The 25,687-nt window shown below is 48.5% G+C and overlaps 1 protein-coding gene across 1 annotated transcript in view; it reads right to left on the reverse strand.

Annotated features, from left to right (window-relative positions):
• Positions 1-25,687, reverse strand: part of PTPN23 (protein tyrosine phosphatase non-receptor type 23) — a 56,659-nt gene that overhangs the window by 28,119 nt on the left and 2,853 nt on the right. Inside the window, exons 2-10 of the mRNA XM_083703910.1 lie at positions 18,056-18,130; positions 15,498-15,625; positions 12,693-12,769; positions 8,334-8,383; positions 7,555-7,686; positions 6,022-6,102; positions 5,439-5,570; positions 3,539-3,586; positions 1-57 (exon numbers count right to left, since the gene is read on the reverse strand). Coding sequence (XP_083560036.1) covers positions 1-57; positions 3,539-3,586; positions 5,439-5,570; positions 6,022-6,102; positions 7,555-7,686; positions 8,334-8,383; positions 12,693-12,769; positions 15,498-15,625; positions 18,056-18,130 — 780 coding nt within the window. The remainder of the gene's footprint in view (positions 58-3,538; positions 3,587-5,438; positions 5,571-6,021; positions 6,103-7,554; positions 7,687-8,333; positions 8,384-12,692; positions 12,770-15,497; positions 15,626-18,055; positions 18,131-25,687) is intronic.

The raw sequence follows: 25,687 nt of genomic DNA on the forward strand, positions 1-25,687 counted from the left end.
CTTGGCCAGTTTGATGGCTTCATTGAGCTTGTCCAGAGCACTCTGGAAGTAGATGACCTGCAAAGGGGGCAGAGATTCAGACAACCAAAGTCCACTGTCAAACGGGCTATGCTTTCTATTAAGAGTAAGAAAACTGAGCCTTTCTCTCACACACGTTATAAGAATTTTAAGGTCTCAAACATAGAAGAAATATTCATAAATGCATGCATATCAAAATATATGAACAGCATGTCTGCAATAGTATTGAAGAGCAATCCCGAAGCCATTTTGATTCTCCCAATGACCTCAAATAGTCCACTGCAGTAAGGGAGGCAAATGGGGAATCCCTTCCCACTGCCTTTTTGCTTGCAAATCTTGTCTTAATAAATAATAATAATAATATATTATTTGTACCCCGCCCATCTGGCTGGGCTTCCCCAGCCACTCTGGGCGGCTTCCACAAAGACCAAGAATACACTAATAAGGACATATTTGTGTATGAATAGGCTAGACTGCCCAGGTAATGCAACCAGTGACCATTATCAGGTATCCTGGAAGACAGGATTTCTGCTGGAGTCTGCCTCCCTTCTGTGATGCATGTATGATGTTTCAGGGGGGTGGTCTTGGGCTACAGGGTGGGCAACTTCAAAGGTCTATATAGGGTCTTGTGCACCATTGTTCAGGGTTCTCCTCCCTCCTGCGTGTGATGAGTGGGGACCCTGTTGCAACAGTTCCTTGAATAAAGATCAGGCTTACTAGCCGCTTTGCTTCTCAATATACTCTGGTTGGCCTCTGTTACTTTCTCCTACCAATAGGGAACCCACTTAAGGACTTTATATGGGCTCTGGAATACCCCATAAGGCAGTCTTTCTTATAACACACCCAAATTCCCTGCAGATAGAAAACGTGCACGCAGGGAGTGCCATAAGAGAGGGTCATCTCATCACAAGAAGCCCCATTTGCAGCCTGAAGTCCATTCGCAGGGCTTCCGCCACACCTGCCATGTGTGAGGACTAGTGCCTTAGGTAGTCACAGATATGGCAAGGGAACAGAAAACACTCCTTCTGGACTCATCCTGACAAGGGCTTCAAAGGGAGGTCTGCGCCAGGGAGAGAAGGTTGGGATTCCTCGCTCTCCCCTCTGCCTCCTCCCCTTCCAACCCCATCTCCCAACCACAGCTGTCCTTCAGTTATTGTAACATCAACAATACAAGGGCAAGGCTGAAGGTTTCGCTGTTTGGGACAAGTGACAGCTGTGGTCAATTAGAAGCCTGTATTACAAGGCCAAGACATTAATAGGCAAGATGTTAAATTGTTCTTATATGCAACACCAGCGGCAAGAGTAATGTTAGCCCAGAAACGGAAGCGAGAAGAAATTCCGACGAAAGAAGAATGGAAGACGAAATAAATGGACTATGCAGAATTGGACAAAATGACAGGAAGGATTTGAAACCTGCGGGACCAGAGATTTACAGAAGACTGGAAGAAGTATATCAATTATTTGAAGAGCAGCTGCAATCCACAAATTACGCTAGTAGGACTACAAGAAGTTTTGTAAGGAAAAAATAGATGAAGTGTTACAAAGTAGAAAAAGATAGAGATATTGGTTATGAGTTTGAAATGTAATAGGGAAAATAAGAAATGCATACTAAGAAATTAGACTGGGAAATTTTCAGACAGGACTGATGGAAGTCAAAAAAATTGAATAAGATGTAAAAGTATGTTTAATTGTAGCCTTATTGGAGTTCATCGATTGGGTTTGCGTTGCTCCAGGACATGAGGAAGGAAGTAAAAATGACACCGAGGTTGGTCCAAAGAAAGAGTTTACAGTGGTGCCTCGCAAGACGAAATTAATCCGTTCCGTGAGGCTCTTCATCTAGCGGTTTTTTCGTCTTGCGAAGCAAGCCCATTGACAGCTTAGCGGATTAGCGCTATTAGCGGTTTAGCGGCTTTTAGTGGATCAGCTGATAAGCGGCTTAGCGGCTTAGGAAAAGGGGGGGAAAGGGGGAAAAACCCGCAGGAACTCACAAGACATTTCGTCTTGCGAAGCAAGCCCATAGGGAAATTTGTTTTGCGAAGTGCTTCCAAAACGGAAAACCCTTTCGTCTAGCGGGTTTTCCGTCTTGCGAGGCGTTCGTCTTGCGGGGCACCACTGTATTCTGCTCTCCGGATTGCGTGATCAAGTCCACAGCAAGTCCAAAGAAATGACAGGTTTCATGCAGTTTATATATCCTCCAGGCACCCTCTCACTCCTCCCCTAGGAGCCCAACCACGTCGGCCTACGTACACAGGATGACATCACGTAAGTTCCTGCTCTGGTACTCTCAACCACAAAAGGATCTTCCTTCCTGTACTTCTGACCATAAAAGGATCTTCCTCTTCCTACTCTTATCTGGGACGCAGAGGTCACCATTTCCGAGAACACACTCTGGCATTATTCCCAGACGTGGGTCTGCGCGTCTTTTGTGGTCAGCACATAAGATAAGGCACACACACATCATCCCTGCTGTACTGGAACTTGGCAAGGTCACTCATTGCCGCCATGGAGTGATAAGGGAGAGAGAGCTTTGTTCTTGTTATGGATTTACTCAACGGCTTGAGTTTATGCATTTTAGCTAAGGAAAAATAGGAATTTTGGTGCAGTTTAAAACTGCCTGCACAGTCAGTTTTTGGGTTTTGGAAACCCATTCCTTCATAATTACTGTTGAAAATTGTATGTTAAAATCTATATATATATATATATGAAGCCTGTATTACAAGTTTCAGCACCACGGAAAGCGCAAAACCTGCCCCAGTCTCTCTACCCCTCACCTACTGCAGAATCACGGAATTGTACCCCAAGGACATCTAGTCCAACCCGTTGCAACGCAGGGACCACAGCTTAAAATCCCTGACACATGGCCAGCCAACCTCTGCTTAAAAGGTAAAGGGACCCCTGACCATTAGGTCCAGTCGTGACCGACTCTGGGGTTGTGGCGCTCATCTTGCTTTATTGGCTGAGGGAGTCGGCATACAGCTTCCAGGTCATGACTAAGGAACTTCTGATGAACCAGAGCAGCGCACAGAAATGCCATTTACCTTCCTGCTGGAGCGGTACCTATTTATCTACTTGCACTTTGACGTGCTTTTGAACTGCTAGGTGGGCAGGAGCAGGGACCGAGCAATGGGAGCTCACCCTGCCATGGGGATTTGAACTGCTGACCTTCTGATCGGCAAGTCCTAGGCTCTGTGGTTTAACCCACAGCGCCACCCGCGTCCCTTAACCTCTGCTTAAAGACCTCCGAAGAAGAAGAGCCCACCACTTTCCGAGGGAGCCAGTTCCACTGTCAAACAGCTCCTGCTGTCAATTCTTCAAAATCTCCTTCCTCGTAATTTGAAACTGCTGGTTCCTGTCCCTCTCTCTGGAGCAGCGTGAAACAAGCTTGTTCCATCGCCCACATGACAGCCCTTCAGGTATTTGAAGATGGCTATCTTTTCACCTATCATCCAGGAGATCTACCGCGGCAAGCAGTTTGTGAGTTCCCCACTCAGCCCAGAACTTTGGAAGCAAACAGGCTTACCCTCTCGCCATACTTCTGCTGCTCCTCCGCCTGCTTCCCCATGTGCAACTGAAAGACAGAGAAGAATCACATTTGTAGCAGCCAGCCAGACACAGCACCCCTGGGTTGGTCCCAGGCACCGCCTCACAACCTGGCATCGCCTCCATCCGCCCCACAAACCCTCATCCCTCGAGCAGGAAGCAGAAATCAAAAGCTCAACTCACACACAAAACCCCATAGACAGAAGGGGCAGGGAGGAACAGAGAGGTGAGTTCTTCCCATAAAGCCTCATTCCTGTACTCCCATCCCAGTGAGGGTTGAGACGACAGAGCCAATAACAGCCTTCAGGTTCCAACACAAACCAAAGGATAATAATAATAATAATAATTTATTATTTATATCCCGTCCATCTGGCTGGGCTTTCCCAAGCCACTCTGGGCGGCTTCCAACAAAATATTAAAATACAGTAATGCATCAAATGTTAAAAGCTTCCCTAAACAGGGCTGCCTTCAGATGTCTTCTAAAAGTCAGAGAGTTGTTGTTCTCTTTGACATCTGGTGGGAGGGCATTCCACAGGGCAGGTGCCACTACCAAGAAGGCCCTCTGCCTGGTTCCCTGTAACTTGGCTTCTCACAGCGAGGGAACCGCCAGAAGGCCCTTGGAGCTGGACCTCAGTGTCCAGGTAGAACAGTGGGGGTGGAGACGCTCCTTCAGGTATACTGGACCAAGGCCGTTTAGGGCTTGAAAGGTCAGCACCAACACTTTGAATTGTGCTCGGAAACGTACTGGGAGCCAATGTAGGTCTTTCAAGACCGGTGTTATGTGGTCTCAGCGGCCGCTCCCAGTCACCAGTCTAGCTGCCGCATTCTGGATCAGTTGTCGTTTCCGGATCACCTTAAAGGTAGCCCCACGTAGAGCACATTGCAGTAGTCCAAGCGAGAGATAACAGAGCATGCACCACTCTGGCGAGACAGCCCACAGGCAGGTAGAGTATGTTTATTTTCCACCTCTCCATTTTGTTTCTCTGGCCCCATATCTGCACAAACTTATCCCAAAATACAGACGTGCTTTTACACTTGCAAGACTGGATGTTTTGCCATGTGCAATACTTGAGGGTCGATTCCAAAAGATCCTGCCTGAGAAACGCCTTTGCCCCTGTGGTAGTACCGAAACAGCAGCACACGTCCTCCTGTCCTGCACTCTCTACAAAGACCTGAGGAACGAGATCATCACCCCACTCGTACTAACCATCCCAGGGCGCTCAAGCACTGCCACAATGTCCGCTCTTCTATCAGATCAAAATGAGCAGATATCAGCAAAGGTTGCTAGGTTCATAGCAGGGGCAATCAGAATAAAGGCAACTAACTGATGGCTGATTCAGGTCTTTGAAATGTGCTCTTATATCAAACCTCCTTTTCTGCATTTACTGTATGTTTTACTGTTGCTATGACCATTGGCTAATGAGAATAAAGTTTTATCTTATCTTATCTAACCAAGGGATGTGGGTGGCACTGTGGGTTAAACCACAGAGCCTAGGACTTGCCAATCAGAAGGTCGGCGGTTCGAATCCCCGCGACGGGGTGAGCTCCCATTGCTCGGTCCCTGCTCCTGCTACCTAGCAGTTCGAAATCACACCAGTGCAAGTATAGGTACCGCTCTGGCAGGAAGGTAAACGGCATTTCTATGCGCTGCTCTGGTTTGCCAGAAGCACCTTAGTCATGCTGGCCACATGACCCGGAAGCTGTACGCCGGCTCCCTTGGCCAGTTAAGCGGGATGAGCGCTGCAACGCCAGAGTCAGCCACAACTGGACCTAATGGTCAGGGGTCTCTTTACCTTTATCTAACCAAAGGATTAAGTGTGGGGAGGTCATGTTTGGGTGAAGCCCAGCTCACCAGAGCAGGGTCCCCCCAGGATACTTACGTGGGCCACGGCAGCGAAATAGTAGATCTTCATCTGCACCAGCTTCTTCCAGTCCTTCTGAATCTTCCCCAGCAGGGAGGCTGTTTCAGAGTTCTCCAAAGCTCGACACGCTTCTTTGTAGTAATCCACCACCTTGGGAAGGGAATTTGGGGAGGGTGGGAAAGGTTCTGAGTGACTGCTGCTTTAGACGCTGACAAATTTTCCCCACTGCAGGAGCCGAACTGATGGATGCGTATCACGAGAAAGGAGAACCCATCTGAACATTGGAATAGCTTTCTAAAGGTAAGTGGACTCTCTTTCACTGGAAGTTTTAATGCAGAATTTGGACGGCCATCTGTCAGGGATTCTTGAGCTGGGATCCCTGCATTGCAAGGGGTTGGGCTAGATGGCCTTTGGGGGTCTTGTCTGATTCTACAGCTCCATCGGGAAGGGCATGTGGGACAGCCCTGTCAAGCAAACCTAACTGCACAGCAAAAAATGCACCTGGCTGCTTTAGAGGAAGGCCCTAACCTGCCCCAGGCTCAGGGGGAGGCCACTTTTCAGGCACTAGTCATCCAAGTTCAAGTCTCCCCAAACTGCTCACCTGGGCACTGATCCTGGCCACAAGGAAGCTCTTCCGGTTGTCCAGCATCGATTTCTCCAGAAGGCACTCCTGGGCCTGGCCCTTTAGACATGTAGGCGACGAAGAAATAAATAATAAGAATAATTTTTTATTTATACGCTGCCCTTCCCAGTTCAGAAAACCGGGCTCAGGGGAGGTAACAACAAATTTAAAACACTTAATTGATGCAACAAAAAACATCATAAAATACAGTATAAGGTGTGAATAACTACAAATTCAAAAATCAATTTAGGGGGGAAATCCGTCCAATAAACATCAGGCGATCACCAGGGCTAGCTTGCTAAATTGGTCCTATTTGGGCCAGCGAGGAGACCAGGGGAGAATTAGCTGTGGGGTCTCAGAGCGGGTAATCTTCATAAAAAGGAGAGGGGGAGGGAAGGTAGGGGAATAAAAGATCAGGCTAAGTTCAAATTGAAAGCCAGGCGGAATAGCTCAGTCTTACAGGCCCTGCAGAAGGAAGTTCAATCCTGCAGGGCCCTGGTCTCCTGGGACAGAGCATTCCACCAGGTCGGAGCCATCACTGAGAAGGCCCTGGCCCTGGCGGAGGATAATCTGACTTCCTTAGGGCCAGGGACCTCTAAACTATGGTTATTCATGGACCTTAAGGTCCTCTGCGGGGCATACAAGATGCTTTCAGTTACAGTGTTCTATAGCCTTGGACGCAAGGCTGCAGGTAACCTCAAGAGAGCAGTCCACTGCAGCTACTGTCGCAGGAGCGGAGATCACCTCTAGGAAGCACATTTTAAAATCGGCCAGCCCGTTTAGAACAATGAGTCACTCTGCCCTGCCCTCTGCTTTGTAAATACAGGGAGGAGAGAACTGTCTGTGGCCGCTAGCCACGATGGCTCGGCTCTACACTCCAGAAACTGGAGGCAGTAAGTGCTTCTGGGTACCAGTTAGTGGAAGCCACAGGAGGGGAGAAAGAGGGTCTTGTGTTCGAATCCTGTTTCCTATTAGGGCTTCTGGTTGGCCACTGCAAGTGGACTAGTGGAAACGATGCCTTCTGAGGAACGGCTAAGGGAGCTGGGCATGTTTAGCCTGGAGAAGAGGAGGTTAAGGGGTGATATGATAGCCATGTTCAAATATATAAAAGGATGTCACATAGAGGAGGGAGAAAGGTTGTTTTCTGCTGCTCCAGAGAAGCGGACACGGAGCAATGGATCCAAACTACAAGAAAGAAGATTCCACCTAAACATTAGGAAGAACTTCCTGACAGTAAGAGCTGTTTGACAGTGGAATTTGCTGCCAAGGAGTGTGGTGGAGTCTCCTTCCTTGGAGGTCTTTAAGCAGAGGCTTGACAACCATATGTCAGGAGTGCTCTGATGGTGTCTCCTGCTTGGCAGGGGGTTGGACTCCATGGCCCTTGTGGTCTCTTCCAACTCGATGATTCTATGATTCTAGTTGGCCCTTTGACTCCCCTTCTGTTCTCAGCACCTTCGCCAAGGGGCAGACTAGGCCAGAGGGACTTCCCCTCACCCCACCCCCAGCTCTTACCAGCATGAGGTTGATATTGAGGTTAAGGATCTGATGGCTCATGTCTACGCTGTAGGAATGAGGGAAGTGGTCCCGGAGGTAAGCAAAAGCCCCCGCCGCACACTGGAAATGGGTGCAGGAGACCTTCATGCCCTGCAAGACAGAATGGGGTTGGTTTTTTTGGGGGGGGGGAAGAGAGTTGAATTTTCAACAAGCCCAGCTAGAAGACCCCCAAGGAAGATCAACCCAAATGCACACAAACTGAATTTCTCTCTCTTTTTCTCTATATATATACCATTTGCTTTTAGAAAATCAAAGCAGTTTACAAAAAAGGCGAAACAATAAATTACCGTACATAAATACAGTGGTGCCTCGCAAGACGAATTTAATTCATTCTGCGAGTCTCTTCGTCTAGTGGTTTTTTCGTCTTGCGAAGCACCCCTATTAGCGGCTTACCGCTATTAGCGGCTTAGAAAAAGGGGGGGAAAGGGGAAAAACTCACAAGACTCGCAAGACGTTTTGGTCTTGCGAAGCAAGCCCATAGGGAAATTCATCTTGCGAAGCACCTCAAAAGACGGAAAACTCTTTCGTCTAGTGAGTTTTTCGTCTTGCGAGGCACCACTGTAAGCAAATAAATGCACTGCTACATGCATTGGGCTCATAGGAAGCAACCGTGCTGACGATGGTGAGAATTTTAACTAAGCTCTTTTAAAAACTGGATTTTTTTAAAGCCCCAAAGGACTAATTGGAGGTGCCTTTGATGCTATTAACATGGTGAGGGGGGGAACTGAAAGCCTTACCTCCTCGGATACCCTTTTGTCCATTGCTCCGAGCATGGAATGCAATGCGCCTGGAGGAGGAGAAAGGGAAAGGGTGAGTGGCGGCATCGTCCAATAGGCAGCGGCTCCCCAGGCGTTCTCCCCCTGCCTACTACTACGGAGAGTATTTTATTATTCATTTGCACAGCCGAAAAGCTGTAACAGAGCAAGATACATCCAACAGAATAAAAACACTTTGCCCTGTTAACATGGTTATTGAAACTAGACATTCTGCCCAATAAAAATTTGTTTTCCTGAAGAATTTAACTCAATGTTCCTCCTCAAAACTGTGGTCCGAAAGAGGTCATCTTTCCAGTAATGTCAAGGAACCTGTCCCCCAATGAAAACTGACCAAGTACACAGTTGCTCTGACGGTTGAGAGATTTACCGTATTTTTTGCTCTATAAGACTCACTTTTTCCCTCCTAAAAAGTAAGGGGAAATGTGTGTGCGTCTTATGGAGCGAATGCAGGCTGCGCAGCTATCCCAGAACTCAGAACAGCAAGAGGGATTGCTGCTTTCACTGCGCAGCGATCCCTCTTGCTGTTCTGGCTTCTGAGATTCAGAATATTTTTTTTCTTGTTTTCCTCCTCCAAAAACTAGATGCGTCTTGTGGTCTGGTGCCTCTTATAGAGTGAAAAATACAGTAAATCTTGGAACGAGGCTGCTCTCAAGCCCTTGCAGTCTGGGCCAAGGAGCTGGGAATAGAGATGCCCCTTTTCAGAACAGACTCCTTGGCCAATCATCCCCTTCAGGCAGACACGGCAAGAGGCAGCTGCTTCTTGTACCCTCCTCCCACCAGGCTATTCCCACTGCAGGGGATGAGCGAGATGACATGCCCACGATCTGCCGCAGCCAGGAAGAACAGGGCCTCTACTGTCTCCCGGAGCTACACAAAAAGCTCCCTAAAACCCAGCTCAGACTTTTCCCAGCAATAATAATAATAATTTATTATTTGTACCCCGCCACATGACCTGGAAGTGTCTTCGGACAGCGCTGGCTCCCGGCCTCTTAAGCGAGATGAGCGCGCAACCCTAGTCGGACACGACTGGCCCGTACGGGCAGGGGTACCTTTACCTTTTTACCCCACCCATCTGGCTGGGTTTCCCCAGCCACCCTGGGCGGCTTCCACAGAGACCAAAAATACACTAAAATGTCACACATTAAAAACTTCCCTGAACGGGGCTGCCTTAAGATGTCTTCTGAATGTCAGGTAGTCGTTTATCTCTTTGACATCTGATGGGAGGGCGCCACCACCGAGAAGGCCCTCTGCCTGGTTCCCTGTAGCTTTGCTTCTCGCAGGGAGGGAACCGCCAGAAGGTCCTCGGAGCTGGACCTCAGTGTCCGGGCAGAACAATAGGGGTGGAGATGCTCCTTCAGGTATACTGGACCGAGGCCGTTTAGGGCTTTAAAGGTCAACACCAACACTTTGAATTGTGCTCGGAAACGTGGCAAGGCCAGAAAAGCACACAGGTGTCCGGCAGTGGCTGCTTCTAAATATTTTGGTGCCTCTCCCCACCCTGTTAGATGAGAGTCTCAAAGTATTGCCATTTACATTTCTAACCTGCCCAGTCCTAGAAGGTTCAGTGCAGGCAACAAGACAAAACACAGAAACATGTGAAGATACTCATTGAAGCAGCGTTTGCCAACCTCGCGCCTGTTGGGATACTGCCAGAAAGACGGGGGCATCAGGCAGGCCCCCAGCTGACTCCAGCCACTGGCCGGCAGCCGGTCTCTCTTGGAACAGCATCAAACAGCGACACGAGCCTCAGATACATTTAGAGACTCGTACACGCTCTGTCAGCAGGATGTGTCAATCACCTCACAGCAGAAGAGGCGGACAGAGAGATATGCAAGCATAATGTACAGCATTTTATTCAGCATAGTTCCGGAACAAACATGTCTGCTTCCCTTCGTCTCCAGCAAAACAGCAGTAACACAAAAGCTATACACAAATGGAAGTTCCCAGCGAGTGCTGGAAGTAAACAGGCATGTGACACACAACAGTCATGCCTGTACCCTTTTAAGGTGGAACAGAACTATATCCTAACAGGGCCCTCCAGATCTTATGGACCACGACTTCCAAGGATGGCTGGGGCTGAGGGGAGCTGTGGTCGAAAACGTCTGGAAGGCACCAGGTTGGCAAAGGCTGCTTTGAAGTCTCCTTGGTTGCAGACGAGCGGGCGCAAAGCAGCCAGTCTTCCAGGAAGCAATGCAACGTGGACCGTCAGAGCAGGAGGCTCAGGCAGTAGGAAAGCACTGGTGCATCTTGTCGGCATCTCCTCTCGGTCAAGCTGATAAAGCCTCATTTTCCTCCGGCCAAGTCCTCGGAATCGCCTCCGACAAATAATTAACAACCTGAGCCTTTGATGAGGCTCCAAGGCACGTTCCCCCATTCAGCAGAGTTGCCAGCACAGGAAAGAGACGAGAGGTTTGGGCTACATTGCAAAGAGTTTTATTTCTAAGCTACGCAGACAGAAAAGACATCCTCTCTCTATGAAAGCAGAGAGCAACTGAACAAAGGAAACCGGAAACCAGTAACGTCACATTCCGCCTCCTTTCCCGTGAGACTTCCAACAGCCTGGAAGGTCTCTGGAATGTAAACAGAGTCCTGTGACTCCAAGCAGCTGCACAGTGATAAGAACAGAAACTAACACATCTGTGGGTTCTGAAGGTCATTTTTTTTAGCCTGCACTACTCTTCAACCAGGTGAGGATTTTGTGTGAGGTGAGGAATGTCAGAATTGCACAGAAATCCAAAGCAAATCAGAAACGATCGAGCTGCGACAAGGAGATCACTGCATTAGACAGCACAATGTGGCTTCTTAGAGCAGAGAAACATCCACCCCCCCAAAAAAAACCATCCTTATATTTTAACTTGCCTTAACAGTCAGCCAAAGATTGTGGTCATCATCCTGATTTCAGTGCTTCCAAAGCTTACCAGAAGGTCAGAAATGAGCCCATCTTTCATTTGGGGCTGGGACAGGTAGCCGCCTGGATAAAATATTTGCTGGCCACTGGCAAGCGGTCTTCTGAGAAACACAGAAGCGTGCACCGATTCTGAGCTATGGTAAGCCACGTTCTGCAGCCGGAGGAGCTGCTCTCTGGCCTGCACAAATAGTGTAAATTAAACACAGAGCGTTCCCCTCCAACCACTGGAAATGCCCTTAATATTCTCAGCTTCCACCCTACGCCGCTCGCACTTTTTGAACCAGTCTCTGCAGACAAAAGGACACAGCACTGAACCACAATTCCCGTGCTAGTCGCACAAAACCTAGCACAGATGCTGCAGCATGGGGGGGGGGGGCTGACGTGCTCCAGAGGACCAGCACTCCTAAGAGAAAGGTGCAGCCAAGCACCCATTAATCCACTTACCAAAGGGTAAGTACGCATTCCAGCTCACTGGCAAGGGGGGCACCCCAACACCCTCCCACTTTCACTGCTGTTAAGAGAACAAGTCGGAGAATCCTTTGCCTTTCTCCCAAGCCCTCTCAACGTGCCAGAGGACTTGGGGAATGACAAGGGAAGCCAGAGGCAGTGACAAAAAAAGGCTTGCTACTAGCTCCTGCCTCCAGCCTCTCTTTGAGAGTAATTTCATTAAAGCAGCCATTGCTAGCCCCGTAACAGCTGTGCTAGCTAGGGCTCATGGGTGCCGTAGTCCAAAACACCTGGAAGGCACCTTCTGGGGGAAGGCTGAGGCAGAGAACGCAGAAGCAGCCTAGACTCATGGATGCAAAGGCAGACACGGCTGTCGCCACATCAGCCAAGAAAAACTTGCCGATTATTTGCCAGCAAAACATCCTTGGCTGCTGCTGCGAATATACTTTTCGTTGGAATGATCCTTTAGTCATTCCTGTTGGGATATTGATGTTCCGTTCCACCTTAAAAGGAACAGACGTGATTGTTGCATGTCACATGACTGTTTACTCTCCAGCACAGCTTGCTGGGAACTTCCGTTTGTGTATAGCTTTTGCTTATGCTTCCTGCTCTTGGACACGAAAGAGAGCAGACATGTTTTCTTTGTCCTGAACTACGCTGAATAAACTGCTTGTAAATATGCTTTACATATGCCTCTGTCCACCACTTCTGTTGCGTGTTATTCACTCTGCTGACTGAGGGGTGCTCAAGTTTCTGAAGCCTTCAGAAGCTGTGAGTTGCTGTTTGATGCTGTTCCAAAGGACCAGAGTTCGTCCAGCTGCCGGCCAGTGGGCTGGAGCCAGCTGGGAGCCTGCAAAATGACCCCGTTCCCTTGGACACATCCCAACAATTCCTCCCCTGAAGCCCCTTTCGCTTCCTGGAAACAGAGACGCAGTCGCAGGTCCAGCTGGCCGAACGGTCCTTACCCAGATTATACAGGATGCAGGCCTGCTCGTATTTGATGTCCTCATGCGTCACCGTCTTGCCAGAGAAGATCTCGGTCCTGCAAACAGAGGGGGCCGTTGTGGGGGGTGAGCGGAACGTATCCCAATGCACGGGCCTTTTTCCAGCAAAGCGCCCAGTTGGGGCACTGAACAGGTGCCCAGAGGCCCAGCCCAACAAAACACCCTCCTGCTTGGGGTGTCGGCTGGAGTCGGCAGTGCTTCTGAACACCAGTTCCTGGAAGCCACAGGAGAGCAGAATGGATCTTGTGCTTGGGTACCGCATGTGAGTTTTCCACAGGCATCTAGTTGGCCATTGTGAGGTCAGCGTGCAGAACTGGACGGGCCCCCTTTGGGCTGATGGAGCATGACACATAAAAGGGCCACATCTCCTTCGTCTCCCACCCAGCACTGATTCCCATTTCTGCTAAAAGCATCCCCACTTCCCAAATCTCTGCAGTTGATCCCTATCACTTCTCAAATCTCCTTCAAGCTCCTAGTCCAGACAGAGGCTGGTTTCCACACTCCTGTCTTTAAGACTGCTACCTTGATAGCTTATTCTTTTCAACGGCCTCCTCATCTCCAGCCATTCACTCATTCTCCCCCTCCTGAAACCCCAGTCCTCCTGCAAACTCTTTCATGAATCTCAACAGGTTGATTTCCCCCAAGCCGTCCGTCACCAAACAAGAATGTCACAGTTGGAGAAGAACCCTGCTGGATCAGGGGATTGGCCCCTCTACAATACAATAATCTTTATTGTCATTGTCCCACACAGAACAACGAAATTGAAAAAATCTACATCAGACATTCAAAAACCCACAAGCCTGCTATCCCAGCCTGGTTAGCCCCCTAAAAACTCTGGTACGCTATACAGTGGTGCCTCGCAAGACGAAATTAATTCGTTCCGAGAGTCTCTTCGTCTTGCGGTTTTTTCGTCTTGCGAAGCACGGCCATTAGCGGCTTAGCGCTATTAGTGGCTTAGCGGCTATTAGCGGCGTAGCGGCTTAGAAAAAGGGGGAAAAAGGAAAAAAACTCGCAAGACGTTTTCGTCTTGCGAAGCAAGCCCATAGGGAAATTAGTCTTGTGAAGCACCTCAAAAATGGAAAACTATTTCGTCTAGCGAGTTTTTCATCTTGCGAGGCATTCGTCTTGCGGGGCACCACTGTAATTAAATACAATATACTCCCACAGAGACTACCTTACACTGCGTTTAAAACCAAAATTGCATTTGGATAGAAACTGTTTCTCAGGCGGCTAGTCCTGGTCTTTATAACCCTGTACCTTCTTCCAGAAGGCAGAAGCTGAAAGAGAACATTTCCGGGGTGCGAACTATCCTGCGCTATCTCTGCAGCTTTCTTACGGCACCTGGAAGCGTAGATTTGATCCAAGGTGGAAAGAGTGCACCCAATTATTCTCTCCCCAGTCTTTGCAACCTTGGACAGCATTGTTTTTCCCCTGACTGTGCAGCTCCCAAACCACACACAGAGACCATAAGTTAATACACTCTCCATCAACAGGTCCTTTGGGAGATTGTTTTTCCAGAGGATTCTCAGAAAATATAACCTCTGCTGTGCTCTCTTCATCAGGTCTTTGCTGTTTTCTCTCCAGGTTAGGTCATCTCTCAGCTCCATTCCCAGAAATCGAAACACCGAGACCTGTTCCACACACTTAACCTCAATAATGAGTCCAGCATCCTGTTGTCACAGTGGCCAATCAGATGCCTGTGAGGAACACCAAGCAGGATTCGAACACAAGAGCAACTCTCCGCTTCTGCGGTATCCATAAACTGGAACCGAGGAGAATTACAGTGGTACCTCAGGTTACATACGCTTCAGGTTACATGTGCTTCGGGTTACAGATGCCGCTAACCCAGAAATAGTGCTTCAGGTTAAGAACTTTGCTTCAGGATGAGAACAGAAATCGTGCTCCGGCAGCGCAGAGGCCCCATTAGCTGAAGTGGTGCTTCAGGTTAAGAACAGTTTCAGGTTAAGTACAGACCTCTGGAACAAATTAAGTACTTAACCCGAGGTACCACTGTACTGCCTCTAACCATGGAGGTGGGGCATAACCAATAAGCCTTCCTCCATTTTTGCTATTGCTTCATTACTCTGCACCCTTCCCCCCTCCCCTTCGGGCTCCCCTTCCAAAATACAGTGGTGCCCCGCAAGACGAATGCCTCGCAAGACGGAAAACTCGCTAGACGAAAGTTTTCCGTTTTGGAGGTGCTTCGCAAAACGAATTTCCCTATGGGCTTGCTTCGCAAGACGAAAATGTCTTGCGAGTTCCTGCGGGTTTTCCCCCTCCCCCCCTTTTTCTAATCCGATAAGCCGCTAAAAGCCGCTAAACCGCTAATAGCGCTAAGCCGTCAATGGGCTTGCTTCGCAAGACGAAAAAACCGCTAGACGAAGAGACTCGCGGGACGGATTCTTTTTGCCTTGCGAGGCACCACTGTAGAAAGAAATACCCAGAGGAGAGAATGTGCTACGTTCCAGGGAGCGCCCAAGTTGCAGAGCAGTGTTGGGTCTCCGGCTGCTGTTGTGAACTACAACTCCCATCATCCCTTGCCAGCAGGACCAGTGGTCAGGGAAGATGGGAGTTGCAGTCCAACAGCAGATGGAGACCCAGGTTTGAGAAACACTGCGGTGGAGGGTCCCCTCCGTGGTCCATGCGCAGAGCGGGAGAAGCCCCAACCCCACTTGTTCCACTTTTGGCGTAACCTCAAAGCCAGCTCTGCTGAGCGGCAAGGCTCAGCTCCTCGGCCATCGCCTCTCCCCGCTGCAGTTGGCTCACCAGGTAATGGGGACGGCTGCTTCATGCTCTGCCCCCATTGGGATGCGGCTCTGCAGGTAGTGCAGCTGCCCAAAGTATTTGCGCAGGATGCTGCAGCCTTCGAAGTCCCTGGGCACGTTGACAGCGTTCTGGGAGGGGAGAGGAAAGGGACAGGAGTCAGGTTATTAATAATAATAATAATTTATTATTTGTGCCCCGCCCATCTGCCTGGGTTTCCCCAGCCACTCTGGGCGGCTTCTACAGAAACCAAAAATACACTAAAATATCACACATTAAAAACTTCCCTGAACAGGGCTGCCTTCAGATGTCTTCTGAATGTCAGGTAGTTGTTTATCGCTTTGACATCTGGTGGGAGGGCGTTCCACAGGGCGGGTGCCACCACCGAGAAGGCCCTCTGCCTGGTTCCCTGTAGCTTTGCTTCTCGCAGGGAGGGAACCACCAGAAGGCCCTTGGCGCTGGACCTCAGTGTCCGGGCAGAACGATGGGGGTGGAGACGCTCCTTCAGGTACACTGGGCCAAGGCCGTTTAGGGCTTTAAAGGTCAACACCAACACTTTGAATTGTGCTCGGAAAGGTTGAGGGCTCCGGACAGCAGGCTGTGCTGAGGTCCCAAGGCAACTGCTGATAGTGACCACTATCTCTTCAGGAAACATGATCACATTTCAAAAATAAAAACCACAAGCACACAGTGCAAAAAGCTCTGCCTGGGAAGCACAACCCTGATGAGAAAGTCCTATTGTATGAGCACCGCAGTGGCTGAAAATTCCTATGATAAATGCCTTCAAACTGAGCTCACCTCAAGGCAGCTTCAGGGGCCAGATAGCTTTGAGTCCTGCATTGCAGGAGATTGGACTAAATAACAGCAACAATAATGTAGTACTATTATATAACAAGTATATAAAATATAATAACAATAATATATTATTAACCCCACCTATAATAATAATGGGACGCAGGTGGCGCTGTGGGTTAAAGCCTCAGCGCCTAGGACTTGCCGATCGAAAGGTCGGCGGTTCGAATGCCTGCGGCGGGGTGCGCTCCCACTGCTCGGTCCCAGCGCCTGCCAACCTAGCAGTTCGAAAGCACCTCCAGGTGCAAGTAGATAAATAGGGACCGCTTACCAGCGGGAAGGTAAACGGCGTTTCCGTGTGTGGCTCTGGCTCGCCAGATGCAGCTTTGTCACGCTGGCCATGTGACCCGGAAGTGTCTCCGGACAGCGCTGGCCCCTGGCCTCTTAAGTGAGATGGGCGCACAACCCCAGAGTCTGTCAAGACTGGCCCGTACGGGCAGGGGTACCTTTACCTTTACCTTATAATAATAATTGCTCAGTCCCAGCTCCTGCCAACCTAGCAGTTCAAAAGCACGTCAAAGTGCAAGTAGATAAATAGGTACCACTCCGGCGGGAAGGTAAACGGCATCTCTGTGCGCTGCTCTGGTTTCACCAGAAGCGGCTGAGCCATGCTGGTCACATGACCCAGAAAAACTGTCTGCGGACAAACGTCGGCTCCCTCGGCCAGTAAAGCGAGATGAGCGTCGCAACCCCAGAGTTGTTCATGGCTGGACTTAACTGTCAGGGGTCCTTTACCTTTACTTTTATAATAATAATAATTTTATTATTTGTACTGTGCCCATCTGGCTGCGTTGCCCCAGCCGCTCTGGGTGGCTTCTAATGTAATAAAAACTCAGCAAACATCAAACTTAAAAAACTTCCCTGAACAGGGCTGCCTTCAGATGTCTCCTGAAAGTCAGATAGTTGTTTATTTCCTTGACATCTGATGAGAGGGCACCACTACCAAGAAGGCCCTCTGCCTGGTCCCCTGTAACCTCACTTCTCACAGCGAGGGAACTGCCAGAAGGCCCTCGGAGCTGGACCTCAGTGTCCGGGCAGAACGATGGAGGTGGAGACGCTCCTTCAGGTATACTGGGCCAAGGCTGTTTAGGGCTTTCAAGGTCAGCACCAACACTTTGAACTGTGCTTGGAAATATACTGGGAGTTCATGAGATCCTTCTTCATGTGCCATGAAAGTTCCGGAGGATAGTAAAAAGAGAACGGGGCCTTTTCTGTGGTGGCGCCCTGCTTGTGGAAAGCATTCCCCAGGGAGTTTCCCCTGGCACCATCATTACATATCTTTAGGCACTAAGGAAAAACATTTCTCTTTTTCTCAAGGCCTTCAGCTTTTAACTATCTGTGGCCTCTTTGAGAGGGATGGGATGTTCTAATCCAGCCTTTTAAAAACAAGACTGCCTTTCAGAGTTTTCTTTGTCCTGTGGATTTTGTTGTTGTTGTTTTTGTGAGTTGTTCTGTGTTACCTTGGTAAAAAAGTGACTAATAAATTCAATAAACAACAACTCAGAAGAAAAGTGGCATGTAAGTATTTTAAAAGAAAGGAAGTTAAAGCAAGACTGCCTCCCCAATCTGCTTTTCTATGCCTCAGTTTCCCCTCTTACGGACTCCTGAAGGTCCTGGTGGGCAGCACTGCATCATGTGAACCCAGTAAACCCGCGTCACCATCACCGAGAGGAAGAGGAGGGTTGGAGGAGAACCACGTATGTCCTCACCTGCCTCAGCTGCTCCAGCTTCTTCAACTCTTCATTGTAGTTCTCTGGATTTTCACCATAGTTCTTCAGGACAAACTAGAATATGGGGGAGGGAAGGAAATGCACCCATTTATTCATCGAACATATAATAATAATAATAAGAAGAAGAAGAATAACAATATTTTATTTATATCCCGCCCTCCCCAGCCGAAGCCAGGCTCGGAGCGGCTAACAACAATAAAAGTAAAACAGCATTCTAAAATCAATTCATTCTAAAATCAATTCAAAATCAATTTCATGGCAACCATTGGGCTAGAGTTCTGTGAGGATTACAGAAGGAGAGAGGGGGTCAGACTGTGCCTTGGCCAAAGGTCTGGTGGAACAGCTCTGTCTTGCAGGCCCTGCGGAAAGATGTCAAGTCCCGCAGGGCCCGAGTCTCTTGGGACAGAGCGTTCCACCAGATCGAGGCCACGGCCAAAAAAGCCCTGGCTCTGCTTGAGGCCAGCCTAACCTCCCTGTGGCCTGGGACATCCAAGATGTTTTTGTTTGAAGACCGTAAGGTCCTCCATGGGACATTGCAGGAGAGGCGGTCCTGTAGGTACAAGGGTCCTAGGCCGTATAGGGCTTTGAAGGTTAAAACCAGCACCTTGAACTTGATACTGTACTCCACCAGGAGCCAGTGCAGCTGGTATAGCACCGGGTGAATGTGATCTCTAAACCCTTTATTTAAAATTAATACCAACAACGTTCATTAAAATTTTCTAAAGCAGAACAAGATGAAAGCAAGATTAAGGAACACAATACAACTGCATATTAGAGACACAACCAAGCAGTGTACAAGGCAAACACTGGCATTTGAAGATCGGAGTACAGGAAATATCTGGGTAGGTTTGAGAGGTGTTTCAAGCTCCCTACGGCCACCTGAGGCAGAGGGTACTGAAGCACCCAAGGGTGATGAGGGTATTCCAGAGGTGCCATCACCAAGAAGGCCCTGCCTCTCCTTTATCACCAGGTGACTCTCCAAACCCAGGCCTGGAGCAACTCAAGATAATCAGCTGTGTTTGAGACAGGGCTACCATATGTCCGGAATTTGCCAAACGTAGCAGCGACTTGGCCATCGTAAATAGCATCCAGGTGGAAAATCGCTGAGATGTCCGGGAAAACCGGACATGGTAACCCATTGTACACCGAATGGTAACCCATTTCAGAAGTGTAGATTTTGGCGAATTTCCTTAAAAATAGGGCAAAACTTCCTCTCTCATTTTGGAGATTTTGCTCAACAACTCCGCCCCCCCCCAAAAAAAGTTCAACAGCTTTTTTGTCCTGATTTTCACTTTTTGAAATATGGCAACCCTAGTTCAAGAGTCACTGAAAAGACAGATCCTGAAGCTGAGGCTCCCAGACTTTGGCCACCTCATGAGAAGAGAAGACTCCCTGGAAAAGATCCTGATGCTGGGAAAGATGGAGGGCACAAGGAGAAGGGGACGATGGAGAACAAGATGGTTGGACAGTGTTCTCGAAGCTACCACCATGAGTTTGACCAAACTGCGGGAGGCAGTGGAAGACAGGAGTGCCTGGCGTGCTCTGGTCCAGGGGGTCACGAAGAGGCGGACACGACTAAAGTTCAAGAGTGTCTGCAGCTGACTTGCCACTACCCTCTCAATCACTTTGCTGAAAAGGCGTCTCAATGGTACTTGACATACAAAGTGGTGGCCTGCCTGACCCCCAACTGGAAGAGAGTTCCACAGAATGAGACCCACAATATGAGCCAAAAGTATGAGCGAGTCTTCCAGCTTTCTTTCCTCGTGGGACTCCACCAGAAGAGAGACCTCGGTCCCCACTTATAACCAGCTTCCCTCCACAGAAAGCCACTGTGGTGTGGTGGTTAGAGCATCAAGTAAGTAAACTAAGGCCCAAGGGCCGGATCCGGCCCAATCGCCTTCTAAATCTGGCCCGCGGAAGGTCTGGGAATCAGCGTGTTTTTACATGAGTAGAATGTGTGCTTTGATTTAAAATGCATCTCTGGGTTATTTGTGGGGCATAGGAATTTGTTCATTCCCCCCCCCAAAAAAAAAATATAGCCTGGCCCCCCGCAAGGTCTGAGGGACAGTGGACCGACTCCCTGCTGATAAAGTTTGCTGACCCCTGGGCTAGGGACTGGGAGACTGGGGTTCAAATCCCCATGTGAAGTGCCCTAAAATACATACCTAGACTTGTTTCGATTAATGTCTGCAGGAGACTTTATGGATATTTAAGTTATAATTAGAAAAATCTTAATAACTATTCATAAAGGACAGTTTATAAGAAGTAAATAAGGAGTCCAGATACAGGATAAAGGAAGTCTTTTATGTGGTTGTTTGTGTTGTTGCATGTTATGTTCACGGTATGTTATGTTCACGTTTAAAGTGTATTGGGGTGGGGTGGGGGGTTGTGTTATGTTGTAAATAAAATTCCAATAAAATCAATCAATCAATCAATAAATCAAATCCCCATGTGACGCTCACTGGGCGTGCCCTTGGGCTAGTCAGTCATCCTCAGCCTAGTCTACCTCACAAGATTGTTGTGGGGATAAACTGAGATAGGGGGGAGAAATATGTGTGCCGCTTAGAGCTCCTTGCAGAAAAGGTGAGATACAAATGTAAAATGAATAAAATCCAATCTACAGCTCTTGTTCTCATAGCCATTTACCGTCCTCACAGCTTCCCCGGAGACCGTTCCCTGGTCTGTCAACACCAGATCCCAAACAGGTCAGGCCAGAAAAGCCACATTCTTTGCTCCCGGGAACAGGTGTACTGCAGTCCAGAAAAAAAGGCCTCATCATGTTGGAAAGCAAAGAGCCAACTCAGGCGTCCAGGGAAGCTGCCTGCCTTACGCAGGACCTTTGATTTGCAATGAACTTTACCCTGACCGCCACGGAGTAAAACAAATCCCTCTTACACCCTTTTCGCAGATGGGAAAATCAAGGCCAGAAGAAAGTCACTGTGATCCACAGTCAAGGGAGATTTGCATGTGGATATAATATAAATAAGGGATGCGGGTGGCGCTGTGGGTTAAACTACAGAGCCTAGGACTTGTCGATCAGAAGGTCGGCGGTTCGAATCCCCACGACGGGGTGAGCTCCTGTTGCTCGGTCCCTGCTCCTGCCAACCTAGCAGTTCGAAAGCACGTCAAAGTGCAAGTAGATAAATAGGTACCGCTCTGGTGGGAAGGTAAATGGCGTTTCCGTGCGCTGCTCTGGTTCGCCAGAAGCAGCTCAGTCCTGCTGGCCACATGACCCGGAAGCTGTACGCCGGCTCCCTCGGCCAATACAGCGAGATGAGCGCCGCAACCCCAGAGTCGGCCATGACTGGACCTAATGGTCAGAGGTCCCTTTACCTTTTTATAATATAAATAGAGCCCCATTATACAAGCATCCTGGTCTCAACAGCAGCCAGCCAGGAGACCACTCTCCCCTCTCAAGTACAAAACAGGTAGCCATGTTGGTCTGCCGTAGTTAAAATAAAAAAAAAATTCCTTCCAGTAGCACCTTGGAGACCAACTAAGTTTGTTATTAAATGGGTGGTGGGTGGCGCTGTGGGTTAAACCACTGAGCCTTGGGCTTGCTGATCGGAAGGTCGTTGGTTCGAATCCCCGCGACGGGGTGAGTTCCCATTGCTCAGGCCCTGCTCCTGCCCACCTAGCAGTTCAACAGCACATCAAAGTGCAAGTAGATAAATAGGTACCGCTCCGGTGGGAAGGGAAACAGCATTTCCGTGCGCTACTCTGGTTCTCCAGAAGCGGCTTAGTCATGCTGGCCACATGACCCGGAAGCTGTACGCCTCGGCCAATAAAGCGAGATGAGCGCCACAACCCCAGAGTCGGTCACAACTGGAGCTAATGGTCAGGGTTCCCTTTACCTTTAAGTTTGTTATTGGTATGAGCTTTCCCATCACCCTTCTGAGTAATACGCCTCTCCACCATCTCACTATACAGTGGTGCCCCGCAAGACGAACGCCTCGCAAGACGAAAAACCCGCTAGACGAAAGGGTTTTTCTGTTTTGGAGGCGCTTCGCAAAACGAATTTCCCTATGGGGTTGCTTCACAAGTCGAAAAAATCTTGCGTCCCCCAGCGGTTTTTTTTTGCTTTTTTTGCCCTTTTCCTAAGCCCCTAAGCCGCTTATCAGCTGTTCCGCTGATAAGCCGCTTAACAGCTGATCGCTGGAAGCCGCTTGACAGCTCTAGCACTAATCCGCTAAGCTGTCAATGGGCTTGCTTCGCAAGACGAAAAAACCGCTAGACGAAGAGAATCACGGAACGGATTAATTTCGTCTAGCGAGGCACCACTGTATATAAGGGTCTGGTGACTTCTGTTTCAGTGTATCTGAAGAAGTGTACATGCACATGAAAGCTCAAACCAATAACAAACTTAGTTGGTCTCTAAGGTGCTACCGGAAGGATTTTTTAAATTTTGTTTTATGTAAGTACAGTGGTACCTCGGGTAACATATGCTTCAGGTTACATACGCTTCAGGTTATAGACTCCACTAACCCAGAAATAGTGCTTCAGGTTAAGAACTTTGCTTCAGGATGAGAACAGAAATCGTGCTCCGGCAGCGCAGAGGCAGCAGGAGGTCCCATTAGCTAAAGTAGTGCCTCAGGTTAAGAACAGTTTCAGGTTAAGTACGGACCTCCAGAACGAATTAAGTTCTTAACCCGAGGTACCACTGTACAGAGCATTTTGCTGGCTCAGAGACTTTGCACCCTGTGTGATCTCTGCCTCCTATGTGCATGCATGCACACACAGTCATTTTCCACAGTGAGAAACAGAAATCTCAGGAACAGCTATCAGCAGACTATGACTCAGCCCCTTTCCTTCTGAGCAGTAGCGACAACACAGGCAGATTCAGGCCCATCAGGGATGCACGGGGAATTTTACTGCTTGAAGCTGTTTTTCAATTATCGCTTTTATTACAGTACAACTTCTGGGGACGCTGTGTTAGGAGCTTTCCAAGGGTAGGAAAGCAGAATAAAGACACAAGAAACGAATACCGTATTTTTCGCTCTATAAGACGCACCAGACCATAAGACGAACTTAGTTTTTGGAGGAGGAAAACAAGGGAAAAAATATTCTGAATCTCAGAAGCCAGAACAGCAAGAGGGATCGCTGCGCAGCGAAAGCAGTGACCCCTCTTGCTGTTCTGGCTTCTGGGATAGCTGCGCAGCCTGTATTCGCTCCATAAGATGCACACACATTTCCCCTTGTTTTTTAGGAGGGAAAAAGTGAGCCTTATAGAGCAAAAAATACGGTAGATTACCAAGACCGCTCCTGATGTAATACAGTGAAGGTAACGTAACTTTTGGGTTGTGAACGTGGCAAACCCGGAAATGTATACTTATGGGTTTCACTGCGCTCGCTTGCGCCGCGATAGGTGTGGGTCCGTCCCTCCCCATAGCATGGATATAAGAATAGAAACCAAGCAGCTACAAATGGCATTGCAGTTGGAGATGCGCGAAAGTGGAAAATCCTACTGAATAGACTCTGACTGACAGCCGATAAGAAGAAGAGGAAGGAATTAATTGGGTATTTTGCTTGTACTTTCTTGTTCCACAGGATCCCCAACATTTCCGAATTACTGGTGCCATTTTTACATTACAGGAAGCTGACTGTTATTTGAATGGCTTTGGATGGCACCACATAAATCTCTTAACTGCTTCAGATTTTCCCAAAGAATCTTGGGGTTACTATCAGACTGCAGCCCATTTTCCAAAAAGAAGGGCGATGTTCATTTCATAGCATTTATATGCCACTTGACTGTAGAAAACCTCAAAGTGGTCCTTGATGCCAATATCCTTAATAATGGCAAGCAGAAAGTGCTCTCTCTCTCTCCCACTTGTATGACTTTTGCCTGGCTACGTCACCCTCCATTTTATTTTACTATATTGATGGCCCGCAATCCTATTTGCTCAACAGTTGGTTGACTAACAGTCAAGCCTATTATTATTATTTTATTAAATTTGTATACCGCCCTATAACCTCCGGTTATTACAAATACACCATACACGGCTCATTTTTTTATCTTGAAGTCAGCACTACATCAACATCTAGAAACTTGAGACATTTTGAAGAACACTTGCCAAGAGTCACTCTGTCAGAACCTAAGGCACCCATGGTCGGTTTCTTTTTAAAATTCTCTTCTCCGCGCACAAGGTCTTCTTCCATGGCACAAGAGCAGACACCCCCAAACTCAGCCCTCCAGATGTTTTGGGACTACAATTCCCATCATCCCTGACCACTGGTCCTGTTAGCTAGGGATCATGGGAGTTGTAGTCCCAAAACATCTGGAGGGCCGAGTTTGGGGATGCCTGCACAAGAGAGTTCATCCATTTAATGAACTTCTGTTCCCTAGGACTGCAACTCCCATCAGCTCCAGCAGGCATAACTGTAGTCTCAAAAATCTGGAAGGCAGTAGGTCAGGGGAGGTTGGTCCAAGGGCTACCTGCATCAGGCCACTGCCAACTTGAAGAGGCTACCAGGGGCACAAGATTATTAATTGGATGTGGCAAGGAAAGTGTATGTGACAGACCAACTGAATATAATTTGGATTTAGGCAGATATGGAGACGAAGAGAATGGCAGGCGTGAAGTGTGCTAAGTCATTCATTGGGGGCAGAAGAGCAGCCCAATTAAAGAGACTGAGCCAGGAGTTCAGAAGATGAGCCCAGAGATTGTTTGTCGAGACTAAAGGCCCTAAATACACCCACATTTTCTCCCACACTCTCAGTCATCACCCGTCACGCCTCGCAACCTTCCCTCCTATTCCAACGAACCTTCCTCTTTGATGTATTTTTAATTTTTGTTGGAGGCTGCCCAGAGTGGTTGGGGAAACCCAGCCAGATGGGCAGGGTACAAATAACGAATTATTATTATTATTATTATTATTATTATTATTATTGCCCTCTCACCAAACTGCACTTCAAGCCCTGCTCCCAATTCCTTGACCCTGATTTCTCAAGAACGCTCTTCACTGATCAACCATCACTCAGTTCCTTCATTTAGGTCAGAAACCCCTTAGCCCAGCGAATTTCAGGTTTTGAGATTGCACTCGTCAACTTACTGCTCCCCAAACCATCGCCAACCGCCTGCTCCATAACAGCACGCAGAGAGGTCCCCACATGCAAACAATAAACAAACAACAATAACAATAAGCCCCACCTTCATATGCTCAGGGCTCCACATCAAGAAAATACCGTATTTTTTGCTCTATAAGACCCACTTTTTGCCACCTAAAAAGTAAGGGGGGATGTGTGTGCGTCTTATGGAGCGAATGCAGGCTGCGCAGCTATCCCAGAAGCCAGAACAGCAAGAGGGATCACTGCTTTCGCTGCACAGCGATCCTTCTTGCTGTTCTGGCTTCTGGGATTCAGGATATTTTTTGTTCTTGTTTTCCTTCTCCAAAAACAAGGTGCGTCTTATGGCCTGGGGCGTCTTATAGAGCGAAAAATACGGTGCTAAGCCTCCTCCCCAGAACCATACCTTAGCACTTGAGGGGTATGTTTTTTAAGACCCACCAAATAACTGGGAGTTGTTATGAACCTCCCCCCCCCTTTTTGGTGCTGTGTTGCTAACCCACGCTGGGACCTTCAGCTTGAAGGCTTCTCAAAGGGTGTGGCAGGAT

This window comes from Podarcis gaigeae (genome assembly GCF_964106915.1).
Source record: "Podarcis gaigeae genome assembly, chromosome: 12".
In the NCBI taxonomy this organism is placed as follows: Eukaryota; Metazoa; Chordata; class Lepidosauria; order Squamata; family Lacertidae; genus Podarcis; species Podarcis gaigeae.